The sequence below is a fragment of the Malaclemys terrapin genome, chromosome 6, assembly GCF_027887155.1.
Source record: "Malaclemys terrapin pileata isolate rMalTer1 chromosome 6, rMalTer1.hap1, whole genome shotgun sequence".
In the NCBI taxonomy this organism is placed as follows: domain Eukaryota; kingdom Metazoa; phylum Chordata; order Testudines; family Emydidae; genus Malaclemys; species Malaclemys terrapin.
Window position 1 is genome coordinate 57,187,407 of NC_071510.1, and position 23,884 is coordinate 57,211,290.

General features: G+C 39.1%; 1 protein-coding gene across 5 annotated transcripts in view; it reads right to left on the reverse strand.

The window, feature by feature from the left end:
• Positions 1 to 23,884, reverse strand: part of CSNK1G3 (casein kinase 1 gamma 3) — a 128,208-nt gene that overhangs the window by 89,381 nt on the left and 14,943 nt on the right. For 4 of the 5 annotated variants that reach the window (XM_054031946.1, XM_054031947.1, XM_054031944.1 and 1 more), the window contains 3 exons: positions 22,027 to 22,102; positions 11,404 to 11,834; positions 6,499 to 6,539 (listed from right to left, as the gene is read on the reverse strand). In XM_054031946.1, coding sequence (XP_053887921.1) covers positions 6,499 to 6,539; positions 11,404 to 11,581 — 219 coding nt within the window. In that variant the 5' untranslated portion in view covers positions 11,582 to 11,834; positions 22,027 to 22,102. The remainder of the gene's footprint in view (positions 1 to 6,498; positions 6,540 to 11,403; positions 11,835 to 22,026; positions 22,103 to 23,884) is intronic. The other variant, XM_054031948.1, reaches the window with a different exon arrangement.

A 23,884-nucleotide genomic window follows, 5' to 3' on the forward strand; every position in this document is an offset into this window, starting at 1 on the left:
AGATCCCTAATCTACAGAGTGTATTTTGTTTCCATAGGTAACAATTTTGAGAACACACACAGTTGGCTGTAACAGATATCACTGGCAAGATACAAGAGCATAGTTAAAGATAATCTCGCCTTGTCCTTGAACTTTGAATTTAAATATTGTAAAGAAGGTTTTTCTTTACTATCTAAACTCCATCTTAATAAAATTTGCACTAATAGTCTAAAAGCAATAAAGAACAATTTTGACTACATACAAGAATGCTTAAGTAAGAAATCAAGCACCAGATTTAAAAGCAGAAAAATGTGATTTGTTTTATGAGCAGTTCAAGACATCCTGCGCCAAGACCTAGAACTATACATTACTCCTTTCCCTTCCCTCAGATGTCCTACCCAATATCACCCCACCCCTGCTCCAAACGCCATTTGTCACCTCAAAATGGCAGCCAGCAGCATGGCACTGCTACAGTCTCTCCCTCACCCCATCCCACAGCAGATTCAAATAAGGAAAACATTCTTTTGTGAAAAATGCAAAAGTTTATTGAAGCACTGATTACAAGAAAAGAAGCATTCTTTTTTCATGAGATAGACATCAACAGTGCATGCCCAAAACTATAAAGAGTACAGCTCCCCTGTAAAAGCCCAGTAATATGCATTCTTACAGATGGGTAACTGTGAATGCTTCAAACAATCATTGCAGAACCCTATTTACTCTGTACTTTCAACATGTCTTCAAGTAAGAAAGCAAAATCTAAGGCTAAGAAATTGTTCACTTTTTGTTCAGAGACTAAGGAATAGATGTGTAGCCTTCCCCAATGTTACAGTTTGCAACTCCTTTCCACTCCAGCAACACTTCTAGGGGACCATCTTAGTGAATACCTTCACAGTGTATCTCCCTGGTCTGCCCTTTGCCTTTTTGAATATGATCATTCTCTGCATCCTAGTCACCTGCCTCAGTGCAATATCATCCAGAATCTGGTGATGTAGAGGGAATTATTATGCAGTTTGTTTGTTATGCACATTCTCCCTGCTAACCCCTCCAACATCAAATAAGCACCTCCAAGGTACAGCAAAACTGCAAAGCAAGACCACCACCACAATTCCCAATCCCAACCTCTTTTCCCTTCCCTGCACTCTTACCCTCAATCCTCCAAGACACAACAGCAAAGCCACACCGCATAACATTTTTATTAAAGCTAATGTTAAAAATTATATAATATATAGGTTGAAAAAAGTGTGTCTGTACAACTGGATATACAGGGAGTCGCATCTTACGCGGGGGTTAGGTTCTGAAGTCAGCGCATAAGGCGAAAATTGCATATAGTCAAATGCTCATTGAGTGGAATGGCAGGCAGAATCGCTCGCACTACAGGTACAGTATTTGTTTGTATTAAATTGTACAGTATTAAATTGTTATTTTTCTCTTCTTTTTTTGTTTTGCCGAGAGCGTATAGTTAAAATCGTGTAAGTTAAATGCGCCTATGATGTGACTCCACTGTAATGCTTAGATCATTCACAAATACAAAGTTTGTTTTTAAAGTCATAAGCTACATATAATGCATAATCATCAATAACCCAAATGCAGGTGAATGAATTAAAGAATACAGTTTAGATATTTAGCATTCATGCATTCAGGTACATTACTCATGAAAAAAGTTATACAGAGAGTTGGTGGCGGAAAGCAAAATATAGCAATGAGTGAAGATTATCCATCAGTAATTGAGAATTTAGGAAAGAAAATTTCCCTCCATTTAGAGAGGAAAAAAAACAAAACAAAACACAGTCTATCGGGAAAGCATTTGAGTTACTTTCCCGGCTGCGCTTCTCATCGGCACTCCAGCTCATCCCTCCTGGTATTGCCAATGATATTGGTGATATGTTCTATGTAGCTGTCCCTTGACCACTTGATCGTGTCCGACACCATGAGTTGCCGCATCAGCCGAGCATAGCGGCGATCGACTCCACATTCACATTCTCCACATTCTCTCAGCACTCGCTCATTACCGGGGTCCCATGCACTCAGGGCTCCAACAATCAGCACGTGAATTTGGATTTCATAGCCCCAGCTCTCAGGGTGTCGGCCAGAGGGGCATATTTTTCCAGCTTTTGAGACTGGGAGTCGTGGAAAGCCGGGGTCCTGTTTTCAAAGGGTAATGTGACATCCACCATGATGTTTTTCTTCCAGTTCTTGTTGGTTATGACAATCGCAGTTGGCTGTCGGTTCCGAGAACGGTGGAGTTCACGGCGACTTTCCCTATGGACGTGAGGTAGTGTCTCGTTGGCATAGCTGCACTTCCTGTATCACTTGTCCTGATTCCTGTGGTGGACGGCTCTGTTCAGCGAGACACAGTTGAGCCAGGCCTGGTGGATGAACCTCCAGTAGGCAAATCAGGTGAAGCTGCCCCCAGGGATGAAGTGGTTGCTGGTGTCCCATTTGCATGTCACCTCAAAGGCCTTGCCCTGGGGTCTGGCTTCTGTTTCAGGTTTTCCACTTATTGGCAGCAGATGGTATCCTTCAGGGTCCTCTCCTGCATGATTCTAGCTCTTGGAGTGATGATGGTGCACTCTGTGTTCTTCACCACTGGCACCAGGACTCCCAGCTCCCAATGCACACACTGTTTACTATCTCAGAGGTTCCCCCAAGACTTGGAAGAATCTCAGGGAGGTAAAGCCAGAAACGCATAAAAATGCTATCACAGCCTCTCTAGAATATGAATAATACTCCCGTCTCATTTTTTAAATACCCCAAGCTACAGCACCTGCACTGGCCAGACCCTCAAAGAGGAGGCCCTTGTCAATGGCTCAGTGGCTGGCAAACCTGAGGGGAAGAAAACTGAAAATTCATGACGAAATGTTCATAGATATCATTCCCCACCCCCACCTCACCCCCTCCCCCCAAAAAAAAAAAAGAGAACAGAAAAGAGATGGAGGCAGTATCTGAGGACAGAAAGTGAATCTGACAAGGAGCTTTCCAGGGAGTTCACTGTAGTGGCAAAGGACAGCATGGCAGTTGCACTCCTGGAGAAGATAGGAAGCCAAAAGGCCCTGTTGTAGTGCATGTTAATATTAGGGCAGCAGGCAATACAATACTGCAAACCAGCATCTAGCCAAGTTACGTAGGCCACGGACAACACTGGCTACTGGGAACAACTCTTCCCCACTATACTCCCAGAGAACTGCTCCCAGAAGCCAGTCCCCTCCTGGACACCAGCTCAAGACACAAAGAACAGGGCACTGGCACCCCCTTTTTTGAGCCCTCTATCACCCCAGGTAACTTTTGAGCCTCGGCACTCCACTTCAGAAGAAGCAGAGCCAAGCTGTTTACTCAGCTATGACTTTAAGTGCCCCTGCTACTTGTATTGTTCCCTGCATTGAACTGCTGCACTTCACTGTTTTGTTTCACTGCTGATTTAATGAAAAGGTTATTTGTCATTAGATAATTGTTACGTAATACATTTATTAAACAACCTGACAAATAAAATTTTAAAGGAATCAACAGTTCATTTTACACAAAAAATAATTACATTTGCACTAATTCATCAGGGTTTGCAACCACATGCATGCAAACACACAAGGTGCAATGGGAACTGCCGCAACACTGCATTTTCAACACCCATAAAACAATACAATACAGCTTTGCAATTGCAGGCTTGAGATTCAAAATAAGAGCAATCCCTGACAATATCACCCTCGCTATTTGCATTTTGTCCTCGACACTTCGCTAGCCGCTTAAGTGGCTGAGCAAATCTCTGCATCACTGCCTCCCACCCATTGATAAGGTTTTCTCCCTTACACTCACAAATACTATGGAAAATACAACATTTGGGATTTTTTTTTCTGCTGCTTCTAGTCTATTCCACAAACAAAGCCATCTCCCTTTCCAACAGCCAGATGCATTCTCATCTGTCTTTCTGCAACTATTGAGACAGTAGTTAACAGTTCCTACCTTCTAAGCAGCCAATTCAAAATGATCTGGACAAACTAGAGAAATGGTCTGAAGTAAACAGAATGAAATTAAATAAAGACAAATGCAAAGTACTCCACTTAGGAAGAAACAATCAATTGTACAAATATAAAATGGGAAATGACTGCCTAAGAAGGCGTACTGCTGATAGGGATGTAGGTGTTATAGTGGATCACACGCTAAATATGAGTCAACGATGTAACACTGTTGTAAAAGAAGCAAATATTATTCTGGGATGCATTAGCAAGAATGTTGTAAGCAAGATTTGAGAAGTAATTATTCCACTCTACGCCACACTAAGGCATCAGCTGGAGTACTGCGTCCAGTTCTGGATGCCACATAACAAAAATTATTAAAGGTCTAGAAAATAATAAACTGAGTAAAGATTGAAAAAACTGGGTTTGTTAGTTTGCAGAAGAGAAGACTGAAAGGAGACATGATACCAGTTTTCAAGTACATAAAAGGTTGTTATAAGGAGGATTGTGAAAAAATCTTGATCTCTAAGGATAGGACAAGAAGCAATGAGCTTAAATTGCAGCAAGGAAGATTTAGGTTGGAAAAACTTCCTAATTGTCAGGGCAATTAAGCAGTGGAACAACTTGCCTAGAGAGGTTGTGGAATCTCTGTCATTGGAGGTGTTTAAGAACAGATTAGACAAACATATCAGGAATGGTCTAGTTATTATGTACTCCTGCCTTGAGTGCAGGGGACTGGACTGGACGATCTCTTGAGATCTCTTGCAGTCCTATGCTTCTATGAATGGCTTCACTAACCAGGGGAAGTAGAGGGTAAGCCAGGTCTCCCAGGATAATACTGGAGAAAATGTCCACACTATTCCCAGGGCTAGGGAGTATTATTTCTATTAATTTAAATACACCTAAATTTCAAAAGATCTTAACACTGTGAACTCTTCCAGACCACCCTGAAGTTATGTCTATAAACTTGCAATGGCAGTCTACAAGCCCTTGGAGCACCATGGAGAAATACCCCTTTCTATTTATGAATTCTGAGCCGTGACTTGGGGAGGGGAAGAGGAGGCAAAGAGGCACATGGGTCCCCATCAGTTGTCCCAATACAATCTGAGAATCACATGAGTACAAAAATCAATAACCTCCTAAGCATTATCAAGCTTTATAACCAAGGGGAGCAGTACCTTTTCCATGGCATCACACACCTGCCTGACAATGGCCCCAATGGGTATGAAGCTTGTCCACATGTATGGGGCACTGCAAGTTGGTACACTGCTGCTGTAGCTGCAGGGTCAGTTCAGCACATCTCTCCAAAAAGGTTGGCTTCCCCATCCAGAAATTCTTTCACCAATGCTGGTCATCCCAGGTCTGCAGAACAATCATTTCCCACCAATCCATGCTGGTTTTCCAAGCCCAGAAGTAGTGCCGCATGCTGTGAAGCGGCTCCAGGAACTGGTCCTCTACTCAGTTGCTCAGTGTCTTCCCTGTTCACTTCCTTGTTCTGCCACCACTGGAGATCCTCCTGCTGCTGGAGCAGCTGCTGCCACATTGTCTGCTTGATAGTGTGTCAGGCAAAATTCAAAACTGAATTCATCCAGCTTTGAGTGTTAAAATACAGCCCAAGCAGGCTATGCGTATATCAAGGTTGCCAGCATACCGGCGCCAAGCATTTTTGGGCCCAAGCTGCCCCACAGCAATTCAAAAATGGTGCTACCAACCCTTAAAAAAGGCAGGGGCGGAGACAAATGAATCACAGGATTTTTAAAAAATAATCAGAACCAGCCCTGCTATGCATCCCACAAAACACAGTGAGAAAAATCCCAGAATGCACACTGCTCAACAGCAAAGCAAAGGAGCACTTTTACAGAGTGCCATACCCGCAGTTCGCAGCAAATCACTGCCGAGTGTACACAGTGATGAGTGTTGACAGAGGCTATAGTGCCTTGGGTGAAAGCTATTACTGCAGCTTCTGTAAAGTGCGTTACCTGACAGCAAAAAGCAATGAATTAAACCCCTCATGCAGACAAGCCCTTAAAATGTGGTTTGGGAAAGAATATCATGGTCATAAGCACATCACATCTGATATGAAAATTATAAGCATTCATTAGTAAATTACATCAACTATCTCACATTCTACAGATATCTCAGTAATTAAAAGGCAGCTACCTGTTCACAATGAGAAGCAAGAATAGCAATGATGACAGACAAGATAAACTGAAAAGTTGGGGGTGGAGTTAATTGGAAAAATAGTCATCTGGGATCTCCACTACTGCTCTCCTGCTGGACAGAAGCAGAATTTCTGGAGCTTTCCTCTGAGGTCACATTTTTCAATCCTCTACTGCTACTACAAGAAAGAGGAATCCACCTGGTATGATTGGTGGACAGATTCCTAAAATAGAAGTCAGTCTGGTTCACCTATGAAACTAGTGACAACAGTTGAAACTAGTATAATTCTGTGGTAATACACGCAAGTAGACTTGGTTGCATATAAATAAACCATTATTTGAAAGTAAATTTCTAACAAAATTCACATCTCAAATATTGAGAAAAGTCAGTCTGAACACAAAAAATATTAACTTACCAGCTTAATTGCCACATATTCATTTGTGTACAAATTTTTTCCTTAAAGAAAGAAAAAAATAAGAATGTCAGACTCTGCCAGTTGTTGCTTTTAAAGACACAGCATTGAAAGAAATCCCTTTTCCCAAAAACTACATCCACATTAAACATTAATGAGGCTCCACTATGGCTATTTGCTTCAGCAACTAAACACACTACTTGCCAAAGAGTTTATTGACAAAGTAACACTCAGGCTTCTGACCAGGCTAAATAGCACCTATGTTGTGCTTTCATTGCACTGAAGTAACACATGACCATAACACATGACCAAAGAATGAATGGCAATTTATCCAACAGGTTGACAAAAGGTTTCAACAATTAAACTGAAATATTCCTTTAACTTAATACATAATTGATTTTGAAGTGTATTTTATCAAAGATAAATTCGCAGTGTCAATATTGGCAGACCCCAAGTAAAGCAGAAACAGCTATAAAACTTACTCATTAACACAACTAACAAGATTTGCTACTGTTTATTTTGAATCCAAAATTCCAGGCCTATCTCTGTTAAATACATGACTGAATAGATACAATCACAGGGGGGAAAAAACAATTAATGTTTTCAACACAGTAAGAAAATATTTAATTGCTAGTGAAATACAGAAAATTAATGAAACAAGTAAGCCTATCTGAAGAACACATCACTGTTATGCACACCTAGATTAAGGAAATCAAATGCTGTTATAATTTTAAATCAGATTTAAGCATTTTGATTACAATTTAATATGGATTTTTTTTCAAATAAGAAAACTGGAAAGAAAAATCAATGCAAACAAATTGAACAAACAACATGCACTGTTCAAACAGAAAGCTCAAAAAGAAGTTAACTGCAAGAAAGGGTACATTTGTGCTCTACTAACTCCCATTTTCAGTGATTTGTAACTCAGTGGAAGTTTAGATTTTTTTAAAGCCAGCTTTCCTCTTGCTATTTCTTTAAAAATATATTTAACTAAGCTGCTAAACTTTAGTGGTATAGATTTAAAGAACTGAATTTAATGGTTTTAATACTGTATTATCAAGAGAATGAATTTCACACAGAACATGCCCTGAAGAGCATCAAAAGCTGTAAATTTTGCTGAGACACAATATGGGTCACTGACCAATTGTACAGAAAGCACTGCAGGATTCCAAGGCTATTCTGTGGCCCTCAGTGACTTTACCTTGTTAGTTAGCACCAGTTCCTAACATCTTTGTTGCTATTTGGGAAAGGAAAGTTAGAAACTGAACAGACAGGAGGAAAGTAAAAACACTGAGATGGAGTGAAGAGGTGGTGAGAGGAAAAAAAAGAGTCTGAAAAATTGGTATTAAAAGTGGAACAGAGGGGTGCATTTGATTACTGTTCATGTCATGGAAAAACGTGCTTGAAGAAAAAGTCCACAGCCATGATACTGAGACAGTAAAATTTACTAGTGCAAATAATTTCAGATTTGGGGTTTGTTTTAAAAGATGAGTATCAGCCAATTGCAACCCTTGTAAACTAACAAGGGTTGCAGTTTTGTCATGAAAAATTTTAACAGAGTTAAGATAAAAGAGGGTAAAAGCTCACTGTTAACACATAAAACAACCTTTGCCAATATTTTAGGTTTACTGGGGAGGAGTTTGCTATTTTAAAGATACCCTCAATTTGAAAAATCGCATTTCAAATCAGGAAAATTTTGTACTAACTATTAATACAACAACTTGGATGGTTATTATGGCGAAAAGACCACAGAATTATTTCACTTTTTTCAGTTTTACTTCATATACAAAATGCAGTAAGATGCACATTTTCACTATTTTGTTGACTGTCAGTACTGAATTTTTTAATTCTCCACTAAAAATGTTTTGACAACTAATTATAGGGTGTTCTATCAGAAAACTGACTCAAATTAAATTTAAAAATTCAAGTCTATTGTGTCATTATAAAATATATTGAACTTATAAAAGGCATCAGATTTGACAGGTCTGGAGAGTTAATTCCTCTCTTTAGGCACATGATGTACCATCGGTTACAGGCAGCAGCAACATAAGTTTTCCCTCATAGCATCATGGAGGCACGGTTGAGTTGAAAACAATAGGAACTGCAAATTAAGTCCTATTAAGAAAAATAAGACTGTATAGTTTGTTGCAACTTGACCAGTGTCTAGTGCTTCAACTTGAACACAGTATCTAGTGCTTACAAAGGCTAAAAGCCCCAACTCCCAAAAGTTGGTAAGATTCTGAATTTTGCTGGTGGACCATTTGCCTGTAAGAGGAGGGGAAACCTGAAGTCTTTGTGGACTGAGATTTCCCTCTTGGTAACCTCTACTCCCCACACCCATCGGGAGGGGGGAGAGAAGATTCCAAAGTGCGCAGAAACCCAAGAGAATTTATCCCAGATGATGGGTTATATGATGGGACCCCTGTCATCACACACTAGAACCAGTTAAATGCCTGGTATGTGAGAGCAGGGGAGTGGCACACTGCCCAGTGTTAAATTAATCCAGTTGTGGCCTACCACTTAAATACATCTAGCGTGTCTGTTCATACGCTTGCATGTCCTGATCAATTTACCATGTCACCAACCACTGTAAGCCATCATAAAGATATGGCAACATCTTTTTTCTCCAGCATGGACAGACCACAATAGCTTCCAAGTTGTTGCTAAGCTCAGGGGTTCTCAAACTGGGGGCTGTGACCCCTTAGGGGGTTATGAAGTTATACATAGGGGGGTCACAAGCTGTCAGCCTCCACCCCCAAACCCTGCTTCACCTCCAGCATTTATAATAGTGTTAAATATATTTTTTAAAAGGTTATTTTAATTAATAAGGGGGGGTCGACTCAAAGGCTTGCTGTGTAACAAGGGTCACCAATAGAACAGTGGTTCTCAAACTTTTGTATCTACTAGTCTCCCATTTATCCCAGGTCTTAACTTTGTTGCTCTACATTAAGACTCCAATCCTGTAAAGATATATGTATGTGCCTCAACTTTACGACTTGTAAGTAATTTCACTGAGATGCATAACATTAAGCACATGCATAAGTCTTTGTAGGATTGGGGCCTAAATTATTTATCACCACATTCACACATGCAAAATTCGAAGTGTCAAATAATCACAGGCTTTTGTTTTAAATTAAAACAGAGTCTATGACTAATCTAATTTTAATCGTAACTTTTAATGTGAATGATCTACAAATTTAAATGATTTCATACAATACATTCTGATAAGTACTGCTCACAGAGTGCAGCTGATGGGGTATTTTAGTTTCAATCTCATACTCATCTATGTCTAAAATCAGCAGATTATCCACTGCTAACTTTGCATGTTACGTACACTTGCAAGTTGAGCTGTTGAGACAGAAGTTGACTTCTCTATTACCTTCAGCTGCTTTCGCACTTAGGAAATCCCAATCACCACAAGCAGCAAAGTAAAAACTTACAAATTCTGAATCTATTTCTCCCTGCTTTCATTCTACTTTCTAGGAAAACCAAAACCTTGTAAAAATATATCAAAACAGATACACAATAATAAATATACATTTACATGTCAGATAACAGGTTCCTATAGGCTATGCCAAATTTCACAGAATTTATTTCTCATTTCTGTGTTTATCAGAAAAGGAAAAGAGACCAGATAAAAATAAGTTCTGTTATGAAATGTCTGAAAAAAAATAAACTTCCTGAATTTCTTATGGTTGTCTTAACAAATGGTATTTAAGAGAATTAATACACTGGTTTAATTTAGTTCATACTATGTCTGAAATCCATTGGAAAAAAATCTAGCAAAAAGAGAAGTTAAGGATAGAGTTATAGCCTAAATTCTGAACTTCATAGGTACGAGGACAAATTTAGACCCTCAATATTATTTTATCAGTTTTATTACAGCCACAAATGATTAGAACGCAACTAAACACATAGTGTTTCCTGCTGAGAGTGCGAAAAAGGAAGGGGAAAAAACAGTAACATATCTGAATTGCAGTTAAGTCACTGGATAATCTAGACGTTTATAAGATCTTAGTATGAATAAGCACATTGAAAAATGAAAACATTGAGAAAAATGCACTCTTGGACTTAAACCAGTGCTCAGAGTAACGTGCTTTACAAGGGTTGAATATTGTTAGAGAAGCTATCCTCCTCATGACAAAAGTTAAACTGTGGTCCCCTATTCTGCCCTGCAGTGATTTTTCATAGATTGTCTGTATTCCATGGTACTCTTCAGAAAATAAGGTGGCCTGAACATCAACCCATCTCAAAACAGATGCAAGTGTCAAACAGAGTGCATATTTGTGTCACGGCTGAGCACAAAATTTTTTTTTTTTTTTTTTAATACTAGTATTGCACTAACTGCATAGGCAAACTCAATCTGAGATACCTAGAACACAAAGGCTACTGTACATAACTGAACTATTTTACTTAGCTAGATTTTAAAAATACCCATTAGTGTACCTAAGGCAAATAAAATAACTTTTAAACATTGCAAACCTTTATAATGTTCACCTCAACTATTTAATATATGTGCTTAAATATACAAGATGTCTATTTTACATAAGCGTAGATCTCTGTTTATTCTTCCCTTGGGTCAGAAAGTTTTGAATTTAACTTAGTCTGAAACAAAAGTGTTCACATGCTCAGCATAGTAATACTGTAGACAAAGTAATGACTTCAATTGACATACTAAACCAAATTATATACTTGTTTTATACACACACACACCCTGCACATTAAAAACTAGGTGATTCTGTAAGAAAAAATATTTCAAAAGGTGTGATAAACAAGATGTTCTCTGCAACACTAAAAAAATTGAGGAATAGGAAAAATAGTATATATGGAAGGTAAACATATTGTGAATTTCTAGTTTGCATGTACATCTTGAATTAGATAGAGTGGAATAAGGAATACCAGTCTTACCTAATCGTAGTTCTCCAAAATTACCACATCCAATTTTTTTGCCAACTCTAAAGTTAGGTCCAACCATTAACACTCCAGAGTTCGAAGAGCCAGTGCCACGTGGATTGTGACCTGATCGTCCACTAGGCCGTGCCATTCTATCATCTGGTTTGTCCTTGTCTTTCTTTTTACCATCCATATCAAGTTTACGGTACTCCACTTTGAATTTTTTTTTATTTTTTTTAAACAAGACAAGCAAACTCAAACGGGATAATGTGAGAATGGAAACATCACTAGTTAAGTGCTCCAGCTGGTTAATCAGTCACTAAATTGTAGTTGGTAAGTAGTCAATGGCTGCATATTCATCCCATTCGCAAAATAGTTTTCCTTGGTAGTCTTTGAAGCAAAATATATACTCAGTGTGTATCCTACCAGCAGGATTTACAGAGACTCTGTAAATGAAAAAGAAAATTAAACAAAGTATACATATTTGGAACAAGATATCTTCCTATAGTGTTACATGATTAAAGTATAATAAATAGAACTTTAAAATATATCCTTGTCGCACAACATTACCACAGTGACTAATTTTTGCCCTCAGATTCATATATGAAACTCCCACTGATTTCAATGGGAGTTGTGCAGAAAAATCTGAAAGCAGAATTTTAATACAGATTGTTAAGTAATACATTGCTTTTTGCAAAAACATATCCAGCCTGAACTATCTAGTGTACAAACTTGATACTGTAATTTAAAGAATGTCCATAAAATCTCAAAATCAGTTATGCCAGTTTTGAACGGGGAAGAAATTTACTTATTTCTCAAAAGTTATAAGCAACTGATAGCACTTCAGGCAAACACCATATACACTCATTCTCTGAAGCTGATAAACTCATTCAAGTTAAAAGGAAAAAGAAAAAAGATTCAAAACTACACATTTCTTTTCCTTTTTCTGAATGGTAAGACACATTAAGCATCAAAAATAAGATAACGCTTAACAAAGAGTGCCAAGTACTTTTAATATGTTGTTCTCCATTATTTCTAGTATGCTTTGAAAATAAAACCTATTTCCTTACCAGCTTTATCTTTTATTATTAATTATTATTATTAAAGGAATAGTTTTGTCATCACACACTTTTTTGGTTCAATTCACTTCATTGCTTAGGCACTATTCGAACAAGAATTTCATCAAAAGGGATATTATGTGTTAGTGTACTGCTGCCATAAGTCCAGTAGAAGGATCAAAAAAGGACTTTATTTAGGCCCTACATGAATGGCAACTATTGTTTGCTATTTGAATCACTTGATAAAAATCATTTAAAAACCCCAAAGTTCAGATGACATTTACCCATCACATTCCAACAATCTTAGAGATGGTCAAATTCTGGTCCCAAGACTATTTAACAATATCCTTTGACATACATTCTATTTTAAATGTTAGAATTACCTGGAAGTTAAACTCAAGATGTCTCTTTTTAAAGCAAAAATTTATACCTATCACATTCTAAAACACATTGGTTTTGGAATATTGTTCTTTGTTTAACTTACCTCATTTTCAAACACCATTTTAGCAGAACAGATGTCACATTTTTCATCTGCTTCTGGCATATACAAAAAGTAATACTATATTCTGTTGCACTAAATCAACATGACAACTATCATGATGCTACAAAATCAAAGTGCAAGTACAGAAAGAGCCAAGTTGCCGTTCCCTGCCTAGAAGGTACAAGAGTGCAAGGGAGAATGCCCTCCCGACTGTTGACCTCTGCCCATAAAATCATGGTTGTTTCTGATATGATCTTAACTGGTGGCTTTAAGCACTAATCAATCAGCAATTGGGCTGACCACGTCAACTGAGAGAGAAGTACATAATCCGTGGACAGCTTGGGGAAGATACCAGATAACCTAACTCTCAAGAGTACCTTTGAAGATATAAAAGGCATCCTCTGGGAACAGGAATAAAACAAAGGCCTATTTCCAATCTGCTTGTCTAAAACATTAGATACTCAGAGTGGGTCTCTGCTTCATTCAGAAAAGCCCAAAAGGATTTGGACAACTGTTCATGCCACCATAGAGGCATAAGGTCATTTTGGGTCAGCATTTAAGTATAGTCTGCAAGGTTATTCCTGTTCATGTCTTTTGCCACAGGTTGTCTGGAGCAACTGTTGGAGGTCTAAGACAACAGAGTTTTATTTTTGAGGGGTGGAGTGAAGCAAAGGAGGAACTGGCAGAACATGATTCGTTTATCACCAGCTTCAACCACATCTCACTATAGAAACTGAGAAATGCCTCAAACACAATCAACAAATTCAATCCAACACCCCCACTAGATAGGCTGTGTAAACTCTATTGCCTAAACAAAGTATGTGCCAAGCACTTGTCATAGACAAAGGAAAGAATGATTACTTACCCTACAGTAAACTGTGGTTCTTTGAGATATTTTAGTCACTGTGGGCACGCAATTGCCTCACGCCACGGAGCTCAATCTTTTGCACAGCCATGTCCGTCAGGATTATGCAAACACCTGTGCCTCCTCATGCTCCCAGGCACAAGCATAAAGGGTGGAGTGGCCACAACCATCCCTCAGTTTCCTCATAATTCAAAGTCAATGTTAGCTGAGGACTCCAAAAGTGGGTCTGGAGGGTTACAATATCCACACTAACTACATCTCCATCTCCAAGAACCACAGTTACTGTAGGGTAAGTAACCATTCTCTTCTTCAAGCATGTGTCAGTGTGGGTCCCACTGTAGATGACTGGCAAGCAGTGTCCTCTTCAGTATGGCAGTAATGTGGAGTACCAGCTGATTCAGAGACCTGAGCACTGTTCTCCCAAATCTAGCATCAGATCTAGCAGCCAAGTCCAGTGCTTTACAAGTGTCAGCAGATTTCTCCATGTCACAGCCCTGCAGATTTTGGAAACAGACTGAGGAGGTTGCTTGGACTCTGGTTGAATAAGCTTTGATCATCAATAAGGGTGGTACCTCTCAAGTGTTACCATCCCTGAATCTGAGGTGGCATATGTATTTGTTGAGTCTCCTCAGATATAGAATAAGACAAAGTGCCCCTTTCTTCTCTGGAAGAGGAAACAATTGGAGAAGAAATCCTTGCCCTCTATTGAGAATCTTCAATTCCTCCAAGATTGAGCTACAAGGCTACTTTTTGTAAAAGGCTCTCATGAGAAGGATTCTTAAAAAGGGATGGGGGGGCAGTAGGGTTTAGGGGTATGGAAAGGCATTGGATGGCGTAGCCATAGGTAACAATGTCTAGTACCCGTTTGTTAGCCAAAATCTCTGCCCAAGTCCAATAGAAGAAGGGGAAAGAGTTTCCAAAAAGTCAACTGTAGGATCCTGGTCTTAGCATGGCTCCTGACAGTCACAGGAAACCTACTGAGTCTGAAATAGAATTGGGTGTACATGGATGACTGACACCTTTCTAGAGTATCATGGTCACTGCCTCCAGGATGGTTAGTCTGAATAACGAGTCTGGGGGAAAACTAGTGTTCTCTGCCTCTGAGGGGACTATTACCAGAATGGGTTCCATCCTCTTAAACAGCATATCTTTGGTGGTCACCTGGACCTTCTTAGGGATGTATCACACCTGTAGCCAAGATGCCCAGACCATCAAGATAGCATGGCAGGCCAGAGTTTAAACCCCCAAGACTTAGCGTCTGCCTTTAATGATTGTACTACTTTGCCTTGCCGTACAGTAGGTTTCCCCGTTTTCTCTCTTCTATTACTTTTTTTTTTTTTGGGGGGGGTGTGGGGGCGGGAGAACATTCAACTAAAAAGTACAGAAGTGCAGAGTATTTCTTCAGACAAAATTGGAGCTTGGACAAACACCTGTGAGTCAAGCACAGCCCAGGTTCTGTCCCACTACCACAAGAAAAACAGGGGTTCTCAAACTTTTGTACTGGTGACCCCTTTTCACATAGCAAGTCTCTGAGTGCGACCCTCCCTTATACACTAAAAATACTTTTTGATATATTTAACACCATTATAAATGCTGGCGGCAAAGTGGGGCTTGGGGTGAAGGGTGACAGCCAGCAACCCCTTGCAGGGTCCCAACCCCCAGTTTGAGAACCCCTGAGTAAGAAGGTATTGAAGAAGGGTGCAGCCACTCTGCAATTTAAGCTTTCACACTGGAGCATTAAAGGACAAACTATGCAAAAGATTCTGAGCTCATGTGTATGAGGCACATACACATCTGTAGTGGGATCCATACAGAAACACACAAACTCTGATACATGATAGTCATGGAACCTTCACACACACACAAAATAGATCTGTTTGAATATATCAAAGTAATTTTAAAATGTATTTCTTGATACTGGAGTGCCTACCTCAATCACCAGCTGTGCTTTGCACATAGCATTATTAATCCAGAGAGACAGATTTTGCAGCTGAGTAGCATGGACAGGGCATGAAAAGTGAGCAGAGATGTGTGGGGAGCACGACTGGCACATGAGATAGTGGAGGACAGGGCCATGGGGACTCCAGTGGCTGTGTTAAAGACAATGGGAGTATAGATGAAGCCAGTAAGTAACATTTCCAAGACTAAGGTGAGAAATTCATTTTAACTATTGTGACAGACCCAGTCCAGTGGGGTACGGGAGTCTGGTAGAGGGCAAATATACTGGTCACTGGATGAGTAGTTTTCTGTTCCCTGAGTGACCAGAGCAGGGGCTGCACTAGAGTAATCAGGAACCTGCTAGAACCAGTTAAGGCAGGCAGGCTAATTTAGGACACCTGGAGCCAATTAAGAAGAAGCTGCTAGAATCAATTAAGGCAGGCTAATCAGGGCACCTGGGTTTTAAAAAGGAGCTCACTTCAGTTTGTGGTGTGAGTGTGAGGAGCTGGGAGCAAGAGGCGCAAGGAGCTGAGAGTGAGAGGGTGTGCTGCTGGAGGACTGAGGAGCACAAGCGTTATCAGACACCAGGAGGAAGGTCTTGTGGTGAGAATAAGGAAGGTGTTTGGAGGAGGCCATGGGGAAGTAGCCCAGGGAGTTGTAGCTGTCATGCAGCTGTTACAGGAGGCACAATAGGCAGCTGCAGTCCACAGGGCCCTGGGCTGGAACCCAGAATAGAGGGCAGGCCTGGGTTCCCCGCCCCCAAACCTCACAATTGACCTGGACTGTGAGTTCTTCCAGAGGAAGGTCTCTGGGCTGTTTACCAACCCACATGGTGAATCTCTGAGGAAAGAAAATCCGCCGATAAGCGCAGGACCCACCAAGATAGAGGAGGAACTTTGTCATACTATTTAATTAAGGCTTTTTAACAGGGTGCATATTTGTATGAAGAGCCTTAATCCTGAACATCTGCTTCATAGCTAGACATGTGTAGCCACCACCAACAGCAATATTTTCTCTCTTTCAGTGGAACAGGTTCTGGATTCTAGTCTTTGAGGCTAGCAGGGATGTACAGAATGAACTTGCTCTGGGGATGAATCAGGGTTTTGTTGTGATGGGGAGTCTCATTTGTAGGAACCCTGGCTTTATTTGTTGCAGAAGCTGGCAAGTATGTACTGATTTAGGCGGAGGACTGCAGGAAGAAAAAGGACGGCCATTCAATGATGCCCTGGAGAACTGCATTCTAACCCTGCTTGTGTCAGAGAGTTCCTATGTGATGCTAGTCAAGTCATTCAAATCAAAATTTTCAAAGGTAATCACTAACTGTGAGTTCTATATTTTCTAGGTGCTTCACTTGAGAAACAGGGGTCTGATTTTCAGAAGTGCTGAGCACTCAGAGGTAAACGAAGTTAACAGGAACTATGCTTTGAACATTGGAAGAGCTTCATAATACTAACACTCTGAAAAATGAGGTCCTAGTCTCAAATTGGCTACGCAAAATGAGTGGATTCTTTTGACTGCCATATCCGTGCCTCAGTTTCCCCATCTGTAAAATGGGGATAGTACCTTTCCCCCCCTCTTCTCACAAGGTGACTGCGAAAATAAATTAATATTTGTGAAACAGTCACAAATTCTAATGAGTATAACAGAAAAGCCCATGAGGAAATTAATAATTCTGTCTTCAGAGCAATAAATAAGGCCTAGGGCCATACATTGAAGAATTAGGAAAAACAGAATATTTAATAGCTGCTTATTAAATGAGTACCATCCATCCAGTGCACTGAATGTGGTATGGTCCTGTGGACAAAACAGTATATCATGTAATCAGAGACTATGTCATAATACACATGCACCAAGGGACTGAACTGAAGTTGCACTGGCAACCTCTATTCCGGAATTTCCTAACTTTTGAGTGCCTAACTTTGCAACCTCAATAATGGTTTTAATGCAGGAGTTCCCCCCCCACACACCCATAATTGTATACAGATGAGTAATGTGTGGAACTAAATATGGACACCTCTCTAACCGGAGTTTTACATCAGTGCCACATAATTTAATGGGGTCAAGTACAAACTCAGTGGGACGGAGCCTGGAAACGGAGCATAATGCTTTGCCCACTGAGAGTTAAGGAAAAGTTATCAAAATAATGCCTCAGCTTCACAATTAATGACTATCTAACCTAACGTATAATAGTGTAAGAATAGTATGAACTTAGCTCAAACTAAACTGAAATCTTGTTAAAAAGTTATTATTGAATAAGTAGTATTACATATTTTAACTATAATTTTCTAAACTAGAGTCAAAATATATCAAGATAAGCTTCTAAGAATGGTACAGTGATGTTCTTTGTACAATAAAGGCCACTCAACCTGAGAATCGGCTACATTTACAAGTTTTCTGCGGTTGCCTAGAAGCCTATATCCCGTTTTCAAAAGTGACTTAGGCATTTTTGAAGATTTGACCCTTGATCTACTAATGAGGACTCAACCATATATGACACTGAATAAATCTATTTATCAGATGTGAATGCATTTTCAGTTGGTATACTTTATCATCATATTCAATTAACATGTCTATCAAGCATTTACATAAGGGTTTTGAGTATACAACATTTGAAGTACATTTCTGTTTGAGAGATACACAATATTTAGGTACAATATCCAATAAAGCTACATTAATGACAATGACGAAATTACAGCAAATGAAGAATTTTTAAATAGGCAGAATTTTCATGAGATTATGCTACTTACATATTTTAATAAAAAAATTTCACAAGTCTCATTCCAACACTCATACTGTGGTACTTCACATGCCAGTATATTTGATCTATCACTATACAACTTCACCACATTTCAATTAGTACTAACCTACACTACAGCAACATTTTCATAATAAAAAGAGGGCTATTGTAAGACTTCTCTGATTGCACTGTATTAAGAATAAGTTGTACGTACACACACAATATGCCTTACATATTGTACATTAAGTAGTATATTTACTCACACTGAATATTTTGCCTACAATGAAAAGAGAGACAAATTAATTTAATATGGAATTAATAAAGCAACTATAGTCTAAAAATTACACCAAACTTCTGCCAATATTTTTTTTTAATTTCCTCCTCCACCCCCACACAGTTTAACTGAAATTCTAATTGTTTCACTGTTGATGTACACTATAGTCTTATATGGGGAATAATTTTGAGAGAGAAAAAGATTAATGTAAGCATATTAGCATCAGACTTGTTTGTATACAATTTTAAGTAGATTTTATTGCATCTTACACTAACTTGATGAAATCTGCTAATTACACATTTTATGCCAAGAGTTAAGAAAAATAGACTGGATTAATTCTAAAACATGCTAGTGAGTTAGTGACACACTTGAAATCACCCTAGGTATTTACAGCATTGTCAACAAAAACAAAACAAATTAGAAGTGGCCAGAGATAGGTGTGATTTCTACGCAGGGGTAAAAATTGCCATTAGATCAAAGCCTCCTCCTTGCCCATTTTAGGCTGTTTAATATTAACTTTGTCAGAGGAGACAGCAGGAGAAAACCATTTCTGAAGACAACCATTACATTTCAGAAATCATTGGAACATACAAGAGAAACATTCTGAATAGTGCCTATCATTACATTGCTTCTAAAACCTGTTACCATAGCTGTCAGCAGGTCGGACTTCCAAACATGTTCCAGTTCCAAATACGACCAAGACTTTTTAAAGTACACTCTTATATACATATATTCTAGTTATCAATACAGCAAGGGAAAACAGATTGTGAAAGTTGAATTTAATAGATAGGCTTATTTGAAACAGTCTGGCTCAGTCTTCAGAATGTGAAGAAATACATCAGAAAGACTTCTGAAGCGGATTGTTTTAACAGGAACTTCTCTAAAACAGGTTTCAGAGTAGCAGCCGTGTTAGTCTGTATCTGCAAAAAGAACAGGAGTACTTGTGGCACCTTAGACTAACAAATGTATTTGAGCATAAGCTTTCATAGGCTACAGCCACTCGTTGCATCCGAAGAAGTGGGCTGTAGCCCACGAAAGCTTATCCTCAAATAAATTTGTTAGTCTCTAAGGTGCCACAAGTACTCCTGGTTTTTTTTCTCTAAAAACTTTTGAGGGTTGCACCCCCCATCCTCATCCTCCTCCCCCCCCCGGAGCCAGGAGCGGAGGCAAGAGGGGGTACAGACAGGGGTAAGGAGACCAAGCCAGGGACCGAGGAAGGAGCAGAGCTGCAGCCAGGCTGCAAAAGGGGCTGGCAGCCGGGCCCACAACCAGGTACAGCTCTGCTCCGGGCCTCGCCCCCAACCCAGGAACGGAGCCACGGTCCAGGCTGGGAGCTGGTGGGGGGCTGGGTGCAGAGCCACACCGAGGCTGGAGATAGGGTCGGGTGAAGGGCTGGGAGCTGGGGACGCAGCTGGGGGCAGGACTGGAGCAGAGCTAGGGGTGGGGAGGGGCTGAGTGGTGCTCCCTTCCCACCCCCTGTGGGAGCTGTCCCAGGCCCCGCCACCCCGCCCCCAAAATATTTCCTCCACGCACCCCCTACACAGGCACGAGCCCCACAGTTTGGGGACCTCTGCTTTAGAGGGAGAAGATGAACAGTTAAGGAAAGGTAAGAAGCAGTACTCCAAATGAAATCCTGGCACCAATGACAATGAAGTTTTGCCACCCATTTCAATTAGGCCAGGATTTCATTCCACACCATTAGGAAGCAGAAAATTCACTGTTTCACCTTAGTACCTTGTTAGCGGTATTGTATAGTATAATATATACCCGTGTGTGTCAAGCTATTTAAATCAGTCCACCCTGGTTAATAGAGCTCTGAATTTTTTTCAAGTGATTTTTCTGAATTCAGAGCAACTCACAATGGACTATAGCCTGCAAAAGATTATGACAGATAATACAAACACATTACATTAATGAAGTTTAACTGGCAAAAGGAAAAAAGTTGTGAGGAACACAAACATAGGTCTAATATCCAACAGCAGAAAAGACTATTTTTGCTTTTAAAAAGTGTCAAATGTCAATTATTTATAAGTGAATAAACAGGATACTCAGAAATTCTACTCTAAAAATTATGCCAAAGACAAACTTTGTTCAGCCAGAGAGATCGAGAAAATATTCCTCTTTAAGTAAATGAGTCAGCTAATTTAATTATTTTTCTAACTCTACCACCATTTTCTGCCTGTTGGTAGAAAAATTCTTATTTGTGAAACAAGTACACACACACACACACACACACAAAAAAGGTCAAGGGGGTTCAAAGGAATGACTAGAAAAAGACTGTGTGCACTTACAGCTACCAAAATTAGTGCAATTCTAACCAACCCGTGTTGGAATAGCTGTGTCTAAATAAAGAAGTTCTCAGTATCAATATCTGAACACTTTAGATTTCAGCCTTAAAAAAAATATTAGCATGAAGATTCAAAAGTGGGACCACATACAGAGACACTACAGCATGCTAGTCAGATATGCCTTTTTACAACTAACAGCCACAATCCCCAAGGCAACAGACAAGTAACTTTATACTCAAAGATAAATATATTGGTGAAAATTTGGATGCCCTTTCACAATCTGATCAGCAGTTAGATAGCAATTAACTTACTAATTTTTTTGTTAATGCAGTCACCATTCACAGAATTGTAAGAATCATATGTTTAAACGTGTAGGATATTTAGTGAGCAAAATGATTACTAAATATTTTGTTAAAATATAACATTAAAATAAATTATTCTGGTGATCTAGTGTATATATAGGACACACACTTCCACTGAAATACCTTTAAAGGGTATTTCAATGGAATGTATAGCAATAAATCAAAAAATAATAGATCAGCAACTACAAGTTTTAGTTTTCAAAAAATTATCTGAATTATGTGGCAATTTATGGGCTTGTCACTTTTCGTTTGTTGATTCAACATATGTTACTGGTTACGAAATTCAATTATATAGACAACTACTGCTGCTTGCTCTTAACAGTATTTACATAAGCTAAAACAACTAGTACCTTGACAGGATTCCTACTGCAGAGACACAGGAAGTTCTTTCAATATTTAACAATGATAGTATTACTGTTAGAAAGGAAGACACCCAGCCCTCTTATGTAAGCCTCTTCTTTCTGGTCTTGAGTGTAATGTTGCACTTTCTTATACTATACAATTTCCATCTAATCTGAAGTAAACAGCATATTTGGGATGTTTGTAGCCAAGAACCCCCTCTATAACAAATTGTGGATCATGTCTCCCTCACATACATTATGTGGTAAGTATTAGAATTCACAAATCACACTTACCCAAGAAAGCAGTACACTGTTCATGGCAATGCCTTTTCTTCACCATAATGTTCACGTTTTAGATGTAAACAGCATGCTAAAAGTAAAGAAATACACATGTAATATTGGCACTCATTCATGCATGTAAACATTTCTGATGCTTTACTCAGATTTTATACAAATTAAAGATTTAATACTGTTGTTTTTCTAAATCAAAGTAGAAAGCAGGCTTCTATTAATATTGTAAGTGTGAGTGTGTCCTATATATACCAGAAGCCTTCTAAACATAAAGGAAGTCATACCCTTCACCAACTAAGCGTACCAACTAAAATGACTGAGATTAAGAGAGGGTAAAGGGATAATTCATACAAGCAAGATGATTACGATAGTATGGAAGTGTCTTATAAATTACATTTGCTAACTTTGTTTGTTTCTTTTGCTGGATTTGCTACACAATTCATCCCACTCTTCTGCCACCACAGCAATTTCCCATTAGGTTTTTTACTCTCCCTCTACACAAACAAGCAGCTCATCCAAATAAAAACAGATAACTTGATTAATTTGTTTCTTGTAGACATCATGAAAAAAGAGAGGGATTTAAATGAGAGGCAATTGCTTTGTCCACCAGCTCAGGAAAAGCATTCTATAACTAGGGAGCAGTATGAAAGCCAAAAAAAAAAAAAAAGGCATCACTGCTGAAGTGGAAAGGGCAGGGCACTGACATTATACAAGACAAAGAGTTGAGTAATGAGGGGGCCCTGAATATAAACACAACAAAGTTTAAGTTTGATCCCAATGAGAAGAGCCAGGAGAGATTCTAACAGCAGGGTTATAGTCAGGATACTGCACAAGAGAGATGGATCTTAACAGCTACAATTTGTACTGACATGAGGTAGGGAGGTGAAGTGGGCATCAGGGAGGCCAGTAATCAAGAAGGGAGAGGACAATGGCCTGTAAGAAAAGTTCTGGCTATTTGCCAGAAAGATAACGTTCCTGTGTTCAAGAGTTGTAAGGGAAGAAACAGCAAATTCCGACACTGCCTGGAAGATGAGGCTTAGGGCAGGGAAGACAGTAAGAGAGGAGACAAATATGATGCCCCAGTAGCAGGCCTAAGTTGATGGTAAGTGCATTGATGTATTCAAAGTGACAAAGAACAGGAAAGGATAGAGAAGAATCAGGAATTCAGTTTTAGCCATGTTAAGGTTAAGATATTGGTCTCTGGCAACAGAACTACATGTAATACACAAAATCATTTTTAAAGTTTAAACATAATTAAACTTAAGAAAACTTGCATTAATTCCCTTCCTAAAACATTTTTTATAGATTTAATATCATCATCAAGAAGCAGTATGAGAGCCACTTCAGTGTCTATCACAACCAGTACATGGAGGAAAATTAACTTCCATTGCTGCCCCACAGCAAGTCCCAATTAAGTATCAATGTTTTAAGGGCACGTTGCTAGTGGACCATATCAGTTAAGTACACCGTAAAACATTTTGAGACATAGCTATAATTAGTTATTACAATAGTCCTTTAAACAAAAGCAAAAAGGTATTATAACACAGTCAATCACAATTTTCATTAAAATATAGTTTTAGACCCTACTGAAAGCCATCATAGAACCACAGAGAATGCAGTATCTCCAATTGTCAAAAAACCTCCCTTTGTGCAGTGACACCATTGTAAAGTGGTTATATACAAGCCTATTTACATGTCTTTTTATGAATGGTCTATTTCTTTCCATTTCTGAGTCAGTCTCTCTCAAGACAGTTTTAAAATATTTTCATACCCAAATAATTTCCATATAAATCCATAAAATGCATCAGAGAAAAAAATTCTATACCCATATTCATGTAAACCTTCATTTACATGAATATGG